This window comes from Cibotium barometz, chromosome 48 (assembly GCF_041138505.1).
Source record: "Cibotium barometz isolate CiBa-2024 chromosome 48, ASM4113850v1, whole genome shotgun sequence".
Classification (NCBI taxonomy): domain Eukaryota; kingdom Viridiplantae; phylum Streptophyta; class Polypodiopsida; order Cyatheales; family Cibotiaceae; genus Cibotium; species Cibotium barometz.
In genome coordinates this window covers 26224855-26235057 of record NC_141093.1, presented here as the reverse complement: position 1 = coordinate 26235057, position 10203 = coordinate 26224855, and the positions used below count along the sequence as shown (strand labels likewise).

Sequence of the window (10203 nt, the reverse complement as noted above, 5' to 3'; positions counted from 1 at the left end):
TGCACACAAGCTTTAATGCAGAGAAAAAAAAACGAGATCTTACCTGCAATTCGCTTGTTATGTGTGACGGGGAGAGAGAGAGAGAGAGAGAGAGAGAGAGAGAGAGAGAGAGAGAGAGAGAGTTCTTCCCTTGAAAAATGTCTTGGCCGCCTCCCTCCACACACTCCATTGTGGAGATAAGGATGAGGAGATGAATGGTTGAAAACCATTGAGTGGGCTCCGGTCCCCCGGTCACGCGCGGACCCTGACGACCCCATCGAACCACGCTCTGATACCAGTGTTAGATACCCGTAAACGCCACTACGGGCGTTACCACAGGAGGGGACGGCCTCTGGCTCACCACCCAGCCATAGAGGAAGAATGAGGATTGCCCCTCATTCCCCAGGCTATATAGTGTGTGGCGTGCCGTCCACACTAGCCTGGCCGTCCATGACTCCGCATGGGCGTCCTCTCCCACTGAACCCCGGACATGGCCATCCGATCTGCCGCCGTCGGTCATAGGCATTACAGCCTACGTGACATAGGGAGTGGATTGGATTTTATAGCTTAGTTCATTCCTATAAAGAAACTATCTTGATTATTCCATTATATTTCAATGTGATGGGAAAGAGTTCCAACTTCAAGGTAAACAAGATGTTGAGGCAATTCTTTGTGACCTTAACTTTTATGATACCTTCTTTTTAAAAATGATGAACTTTATTTTATGAAGTTTTCTCAACTATTGTTTGCATTTCTAACTATTTATGGAGGGCTACCAAAAGATATTCTTAGTGATCGGAATAGTAAATTTAACAATTACTTTTGAAGGACTATCTTTGAGAGGGTTTTGTGAGGTTGGTATCTAGTTTACATATCAACATGGTTGGACATATGCCAATCGAGAGACTCAATCAGATGATTGAGGATATGCTTCAAGAATTTGTGATTGGCAAGTGATTGAGGATATGCTTCAAGAATATGTGAATAAGAAGCAAACTAATTAGTAAGCATATTTACCAATTTTAGAGTTTGTTTACAACAGTGCCACCAAACATTCAAGTTCATGCTTTAGTCCATCTATGGTGATGCATGGATTTTAGTCCAAAGGTTCAGTAGCTATAAAGTTGGAAAAGATAAAGGTACATGCAACTAAAGACTTTCTTGAAGATAGCATAAAGAGAGCTCATGATAGAGCAAGAAGTTATCTAAATTATCATTGAAGAAAGATAGGGTTTAGTGAAGTAGGAAAGTCTAATTAAGGATACCTAATTCTTATGGAACTTTAAAAACTGAAATATGTGCTTAGCTATCTCTTAAATATTGTGATTCATTATATGTCAATGTATATATGCACACACACACACGCACGCACGCACAAATATGTGAAGTTGCTCACAAATTGAAACTACTACATTGAATGAGTATATCTAGTGTTTCATGTAATTCACTTAAGCAAAAAACCTAGGCAATGAGAAAAATCTAGTAGAAGAGGGTACCCTTATTGAATTTATAGAAACACAGAGCCTTCTTCTACATGGACTTGAAGCAATCTTAGATAAAAGAGGAAGACATAGTCTACACCTTTAAGGGATTTTGTTCCTAGAATCCTCCCAACCATGCATCAAAGAAGCAACTTGAATGCAACCGTGAGAGTCTCCTTTAGTTTCACCCCCCAACATGCCTCTAATCATCCTAATATTTGCAAGGTGGCTATAGAACCAATGTACACTCCACATTCAAATGGATTCCTTAATGCTCCCCTAATTGTCCGTCACATGTGGATTAGTCAATGTTTAAGTCCTAGGGCAAATGTGCTCAGCCCACATAAAGGACCCAAAAAGCCTTCTAAATTTTCTAATGCAGGTCTGACCTCAAGGAAATCCCATCACGGCGGGACATGTAATGTTTCCTCCCACTTGAGGAACATTTACATCCTTGGAAACTTCTTATTTAAACTGCTTACCTTCTCCCAAGTTGAGCTTTTCTCAAACTTGCCAGGTCAAAATGATTATTTAAACTCATGTTAAAATTCTAACAGAGAAATGTGAAGGCTTTCTAGAAAGGATGGCCTCATTGTGTCTAGAGCATGAGAATCATATCACTTCAATCTTCTTTCTATTTATTTGAATCATTGACATTTACATGGAATATACCCACAATGCACCCTTTGTGTGCACAAAATGCATCCTTTGTGTACACTAAGGGCTTATATATTTGTTCTGCCATGTGTCTCAGTTACACACCATCATTCATGTCATGTGCATGCATGTGTTCTGAGGTTGTATGTGTTACCGGATAAGAATGTGGGTGAGGGTAGTTGTGCTTCCTAATGAATGTAGAAGCCTTGAGATTAAAAGCAATCTTCCTTCAATGATAACAACAAGATCCCCTTCAATACAGGCATGGCTGCAGCAGAGTGGTGTGTGCAATGTGCACAAGATGCTAGTGTTGTGGAGATCCCTAGGACTAATACAAGATGATTCCATAGTAGACACCAACTCAATGAAGCATGTTGAGCTCCATCCAATGAGCATGTCAAGGCTTTGCCACTGCAAAACATCCCAGCCATGTTCTGTATTATGGACTGTCATCTGTTGAGCTTTGGTACATGCAGCTTTACGCTCCGGAAAGAAGTCCATATGCAGATGGAAAAAATATAATGGAGATATGCTGACTGCAAGAAAAAAAAATCATGATCATCTGTCAGAAAAACCTGTGTAATTTGACAATAGTTTTCAGAAAGGTTTCCAGTCATTGCTCTCAAACAAAACATGTGAGCTTGATAGATAAAGAGCCCTCCACTCATGGTCGCTCAAGCAACACATTCTTATCCTGAGGCCATTAAAATGCCTGCCAATCAAAGCCATAAGCAAGAAATCCTCCAAAGAACTAACACAAAGGATACATACTGATTTAAGAGCTTCCCCGGATCAGAATCCCCATCTGTATACCAAGAACAGTCTACCTGCTTTGGCTATGATGTATTGTCGAGGAAACCTAGCACTGGATAAATCTCAAAACCATGCTTGTAAAGTCATACTGTAATTTGTAGTGTACATGCTGAACCCTTCACCATAAAGGCTAAAAAGAGCAATGCCAAAACAGGCAAGGCAGCTTTAGAAGCATCCTTCAAAGACCCTTGAAGACCCTCCCTTTAGAACAAGTTAATGCCAAAAACACCCTATTGATCGCACGTGAGGTCTTGATATCGGACCAACTGTGAATCGGATACATCCCACTATGATGACATTATACAGAGAGGATGGCAGCAAAATCAAAAATGTCTCCAGGATGAGGGACCTTATGGAAACCCCAATGGGAGACTCGAATTAAATGTGTCATAAATAAAACCCCAAACCCTGTCTCAAAATGATTCCCTCCTCATGGATAAGCCTCCAAAAGCCAAGTTCCCTGCCTCAAAATGCTCCCAGAGGTTCTGGCTGTCAAATTGCACAACGTGCGCTGCTGGATCAATTGTTGCAGCTTCAGGAGAACCTCCATAAGACCACGGGGTCATGATCTTCGGCCTTGGACTGTCCTCCTCTCCGTCCTTCATGGGCCGCCTTTTCTCACATATCCTATTCTTCAAGTTCACCAGCATTTTCCAGGCCACTGCAGTCGGGAGCCTTACAAAAGTAAGAGCTGCTAGATGAAGCAGAGCCAAGGGGCAACAACAGATGGCCGCGCAATCTGCCGTATACCCTGACACACATTTGCAACACGCATTGTCCTGGCAGCCCTTTTTCTTTCTATGATGGTCTGGAAAAGGTGCTCTGGAAGTTTTGGGTCTGACCTGTTTGCTTCTCTCCTCATCTGCATGGTCTGATTTTCCATCTCTGTTGTGTCTCTTATGGCCATGATTCTGCTTCTTCTTCCGTTGCTGCCTGTTGCCATTGTTTTCTGCTACAGGAGCGATTTCCGGCACCAAGCTAAATGAAGATGAAGAAGAAGAAGGGATAGAGAGGTTTAACTGGGGGTTGCAAACATGTGCAGGATGTTGAGGAGGAGGAGGAGGAGGAGAAGAGACAGGCAGAGAGGGTTCTGTGGGAGAATCAATGGAAGAACTGGGTGAAGAAGATGATTTGTGCTGTGATATGAGGGCTTTGACAGAAGAATCTGGCAGAAGGAGAGAGGGAGGGGCCATGTGGGCAACTAGAGTTTTGCTATGCAATCAAAGCACTGTCAAATAAGTTTAGGGTTTGCTGCAGAATCAGTAAGCATAAGTGGGCGATAAGGAAATGCCCTTTTGGGATTATCAAATGCAAAATAGCATGCAATTGCTTTGAGGGGCATTTTGAATGCAGAATGTACTGTACGGCCACTGTATAACTGCGCCAAATAGCCCTTCTGCTAGGCTGAGTACGGCCAGCCTGGGTTGCTGTACAACTGCTGCAAAATGCTGTAGAACTGCTGCAAAACCCTTGTTTAAGGGCTTCAAAACCAGGCTAAAAGCAAGTGGGCGATGGTGGGTTGATGGAAAATCGCTTGAAAACCCTAATGAAAGCACGCAACTGCTTCAAAACCAGGCTAAAAGCAAGAGGGCGATAGTGAAATCGCTTCAAAACCTTAACAAAAGCACGCGGACAATGGTGGAACCGCGCATAGCTGCGATGAAAAATAATGCAGGATTGTCCTTAAGATCCCTGCCAAAGAATGAAAAGCTTGCTGTCCAAACCAACAAAAGCTTCAGTGCTTTTTCTGGACCCAGAAAGCAGAAGGAAAAGCAAAAAGGGAGAAAAAAAAAAGAAGAAGAACACTTACGCAGAGAGCGATGAAGGCGGGCAGAAAGGGGTTGGTTACAGAATCATTATTGTTTTTATTATTATTATAATTCGGTTTTCCATTGCTTGCGGGTTAGCTTTTTGTATTTTTGGGTTGCTTTTTCGTACAGCTAAAGCAAAAAGCTAGGGTAAATTCAGCGGCGGGATTAGCGAAATGAACGTTGAACGACAAAGCTGCCAAATTTAGCGGTTCCGGCCAATTTAACAATAATAACAAACCTTCAAAATCTAAACGAAATTAATACAATAAAATATGGTGCTATATCTTATGCCCACGTAAGTGTATATATATTTAGTAATAATAATGTATAATTAACAAGCGATTCAATAAAATATGGTGGTATATCTTATGGTACCCACTTTCTTTTGGTACACTCATGCAAGGCCCCATCTTTCTTTCTTTTTTGGCCCTTCCTTGCGTGGAATCCACACTCTCCCTTGTTGTTTGGCCCATCAAGGCTCTATTTTGTGTGTGTGTGTGCGCGCGCGCGCGTGTCCCATGCTTACTTACTCCTACCTTAGTCTTTGTCTTGAACAAGATTCTACATAATTGAAGAGTTCTTGCCTGATTGTAGCATCCAAGAATCTAAAATAGTGCCCCCCCCGCCGCCCGCTTGCCCGCCCACCTCCAACCCATTTTCCCTTCTTCCTAATGATTCAAGCCAAAAACAATAAATAAGTGAGCATATATTAGTGGAATGTGCTAAGAATTGATTTGATTCTCTGTGCAACATCGTCTCTCTCTCTCTCTCTCTCTCTCTCTCTCATGAAAGAGGTTGAGACCAATGTTTGTATCCATGTCTATGCTCGAGACTCTCTCTCTCTCTCTCTCTCTCTCTCTCTCTCTCTCTCTCATGTCTATGCTCGAGACTCTCTCTCTCTCTCTCTCTCTCTCTCTCTCTCTCTCTCTCTCTCTCTCTCTCTCTCTCTCTCTCTCTCTCTCTCATGAAAGAGGTTGAGATCCATGTTTGTATCCATGTCTATGCTCGAGGAGGCTATGTGCTCTCTCTCTCTCTCTCTCTCTCTCTCTCTCTCTCTCTCTCTCTCTCTCTCTCATGAAAGAGGTTGAGATCCATGTTTGTATCCATGTCTATGTTCGAGGCTATGTGGTGTAGAGGTTGCACAAAGGAAGAGGGGGAATTTTTTTAGAAGGAGAAAACCGCTCAAAAATTGACTCATTTTATGCATGTGCATTGCACTCGTCTCACAAAAGAAGGAAAGTCATTGGCATGCTTAACTTCATTTCTACCAATTCTCATTGTCACATCCTCCTCTCCCTCATGCATTACTTAAACATTGACCTGGATATATCATCTTAACGTGGACCTCCCGTACCTTTTGTGGACCTCTTTTTTGCCCTTCATTATGATAAGGAAGAGGTTCATATTTGTATCATCATCATCACACCTCATCCATTAAGCAGCATGTTGCACTAGAATATAATTTTGTGGTGGCAACTTCTTGATAATTCGAAGAAAGTTTGTTTTAAGCTTACTAGTGGGCAACCCGTGTTTTGCACGTTCTTTAAGACTCCAAATTCAAATTTTGCCCAAACCTCCTCCTCCCTTCTCCAAATTCTTGCCATGTGGCAGCTTTATGAAACTCTTCATTAAGATAATATAGAGATAGGCATTTGGAACCATATAGCCATTGCCAGGTCCTAACAAGTGTTTCTAAAGGCTTGCTACTAGGATATCGCTTTCTAGGTTGTCACTTTTGAGATTGGTAGAACATCTAGGCCACCATGAAAATGACCATCTTTATGAAATGTTAAATGCAAATAAGATATTCGTTGAGAACTTGCATAACCCACCCCTTACTATTTCATAAAATGAATAGGTCATCTTTTCATTGGAAACTTCCAAATTTCTCATAGAATAATAATTGAAGTGGAAAATTCATGATATAATGTTTTATATAAAAAAGAATATTTATTCAACTATACTCCATCAAACTACCTTAAACAATTAAAATGGTCAAAGGCTAAACACTATTACCAATTTGCCAAGTCTTATGTGCTATGACAGTTCAAAAGTCTAAAATGTACTAAAACCATAACAAACTTTTTGTATTGAATGTCTTCACCAATATGTTTCATGTTAAAATTACGTGGTCTTTCTTAAAAATAAAAATAAACTAAGGTTAAAATGACACAAGGATCCCCATCTAGGAATTTGTGAAAATAAATTCTCAAGAAAAATAATCAACCATTCAACTTAAGCTATTGCTACAAATTCAACATAAACCAACCATTAAAAATTAACACATGAAAATACTTATCTCTTGTACTACACAAACATTGGGTGCAATCTTCCACCTTCACATGTGTGTGGCCTGTTTCCCACACAAAAATAGGCCATAGCCTCCAAAAATACAAAAGTTGTGCTTTTTCTTGCACAGCGCTCTCTATGCTTCAAGTCTAAGCTTATAGAAATAAATAAATGGATGTTCATAAGCTAGCACATAAATACAAAGCTTGTCCAAAATTATGTGTGCCTTCTAAGTATAATAATTCATGAGCTTTTGCCTCAATCTTTCGAGTCTACTTCAGTACTCTAGGAATCATCGTGCCATACAAACCAACTGCAACAAAACATAGGAAGCCATAAGTATACGTCAATGTGAACCAAGTGTATTAATATTTAAAATGGACATTAAATATCTGAAATTACATCACCCATGATATTAACATAATTTGTCATGAAATAAGGACAATCCAAGCGCCCCCAAATTATCTAAGAAGGTAGAATGATTATTTTAAGAGGGCTTAAAAGATATTCTCATAACATTCCCTCTTGCTTGAGTTTGCGATTTTCCTCAATTGCAAGTTTGTTAAAAAGGACGAAGGATCTCAAAGAAGGCATAGAAATATTTATCAGGCACCCATCTCACATCTTCACGAGGATGATTTTCGAAAGTCAACACACATTTGATATATTGATTGCTAGTAACGGGTCGATGTAATCTATTGGTCAACGAGAGTATCTAGAATCAAAACTTCTTCCTCACCCTCAATAAGAGGTGGATCCTCATACACAAGATAAGTGAGAAGTGATCCCGTGAAAGGTTTAAGCAAACTAGCATGATACGCATGATAAGTGGGAAGTGATCCCTTGAAAGGTTTAAGCAAACTAACATGAAATAAATTATGAATCTACCCATGAAAAGGTAATTCGAATCTGTAAGCAACATCATTAATTTTGTGAATCACTTAAATAGGTCCATAAATTTGTGGGGCAAGCTTAACAGCAGGGAATTTCTCATCACTTTAAGTTCTACATTTATCAATTCTCAAAAGCACATGATCTCCAATTTCAAAAGATATAGCTTTACGTTTACGGTTTGCTTTCTTAACATAATGCTCTTGAGCATATGCAATAGAGTGTCTTACCTCACTCAAAATACGACTAAAATCAATAGTAAATTGTTAGCAGCTTTGATTTTGTGGGAATGTCTTGTAGCCGAAATAGGCAAAGATTTTCCATACACAATCTCGAAAGTTGAGTAGTATCCAAATGAGGAGTATTATCTGCAGAAGATGAATGTACTTATCCCATGAACTAGGTAGTTGGGCAACATAGGCTTTAAGTAGATTCAAGATAGTGCTATTGGTAACCTTAGTCTATCCATTCATTTCTAGATGAAAAGCCGTGGTGGAGAAGTCTAGCTTAATGCCTAAGTTGGAGAAAGAGTGATCTAAAAATTACTACCATAATCTAGAGTCTCTATCAAAAATAATGACTTTTGGCAAACCATAATGCACAAATATTTGCTTGATAAACATGATCATGGCTTGCTAAGAAGTCAACGCTTTCTTACAAGGTAAGAAATAGGCTTGCTTACTTAGATGGTCCACCACTATAGGCTTGCTTACTTACATGGTCCACCATTATAGTCCAACTCATGTCATTATAATCGGATGTAATAGGCAAACCCGTAATAAAGTCCATTGATATCTATTCCCAAGTATCATTAGGGTTAATGGTAGAGGTGTGAGAATTCCTTGGGTCTTACTTTTATAGCTTTTAATTTTTTGATAAATAGAGCATTCTGCCATAAATTTTGCTACATCTTGTTTAAGATAAGGCCAAACGAATTCCATCTAAAAGGTTGTGTAACACACAATCTCTTTTGAAAGAAGAGGTAACCATCATGACATGAATAATCAGTAATAGGGTTCTAATTATTGTCTCTAAGCTTGATCCAAACTTCAAAGACATTAGAGTCATGCTCATAGGATCTCTCATAGGACTCAAGGGTTTCTTCTCAATCACAAAGACATTGTGGACACTAGGACATCCACATGAAGCATCTGCCATAATGTTTTTCCTTCTTAGTTTGATATTGAATCATGGATTAGAAACTCTCGATAAATAAAGTTTGGGTCAACAAATGATGAATGCTCAGTTGGTCAGTTTTAATTAAAAATTCATATCCCATTAAATAATGTTTCTAAAGTCTCAAAGCATGAACAATAGTAGCTATTTCCTTGTCATATATACTATAATTTCTTTCTTCTGGTTTAAGCTTACGACTCTTGTAGGCAATGGGGTGTCCATTTTGCATGAGAACAGCACCAAAACCTTACCCACTTGCATCAGTAACTACTACAAAGCATGGCTGGTAGTGTAAAAACTAGTGCATGAGTCAAAGCTTTCTTAAGCTCAGAAAAGGAATGGTCCTATCTACTAGTCTAGTCAAATTGTCTAGCTTTCTTAAGTAGTTTAGTTAAAGGATATACAAAATTTCTAATGAACTTCCTATAGTATCTACACAAGCCAAGAAAAGATCAAAGTTCATGAATATCACACGGTTTGGGCCAATTGACAATGCTTTCAATCTTTTTAGGGTCTACTCAAATACCATCAACAGATACAATATGTCCTAAGTATTCAATTTACTCTTAAAAGAAATTGCTCTTATCAGAATTGACATAGATCTTATTCTCTCAAAGAAGTGAGAACACTTTTTCTAAATGTTATTCATGCTCTTGATGATTCTTACTAAAAACTAAGATATCACCAAAAAACACTATAATAAAATTTTGATATTTCAAGAATATTCTATTCATCATTCTGCTGAAAGTAGCCGGAGCATTAGTCAAACCAAACAACATAACTAAAAACTCATAATGATTGGTTTGGGTTCAAAAAGTAGTCTTAAAAATCTCTCCTTTATCCATACGAATATAATGGTAACCAGACTTGAGGTCGATTTTGCTAAAGACTTGTGCTCCCTTGAGCTTGTCTAGTAAGTCATCCACTCGTGGTATTGGATATCAATTCTTCACAGTAATATTATTTAAAGCACGATAAATCGAAACACATACGATATGTCCCATTCTTCTTTTTTACGACAAGAACTAGAGCACCAAATGGAGAACTATTAGGTCTAATGAGTCCTTTTTCTAACAATTCTTTTACTTATTTCTAATTCTCTTTCT

General features: G+C 39.0%; 1 protein-coding gene across 3 annotated transcripts; it reads right to left on the bottom strand.

The window, feature by feature from the left end:
• Window positions 1-2072: 2072 nt before the first annotated feature.
• Window positions 2073-4798, bottom strand: LOC147611012 (uncharacterized). Of its 3 annotated transcripts, none has more exons than XR_015263936.1 (2): window positions 2889-4732; window positions 2073-2653 (listed from the first exon to the last, which is right to left on the bottom strand). XR_015263936.1 is itself a non-coding variant. In XM_086785654.1 (2 exons), exon 2 carries the CDS (start codon window positions 4121-4123, stop codon window positions 3344-3346), a length of 780 nt encoding a protein of 259 aa, XP_086641780.1. In that variant the 5' UTR covers window positions 4124-4644; window positions 4741-4798; the 3' UTR covers window positions 2073-3343. The 3 variants fall into 3 exon arrangements, 1 of the variants encoding a protein (XP_086641780.1); XR_015263937.1 differs by having other exon boundaries at window positions 2945-4732; XM_086785654.1 differs by adding an exon at window positions 4741-4798 and having other exon boundaries at window positions 2073-4644.
• Between the last annotated feature and the right edge of the window lie 5405 nt (window positions 4799-10203).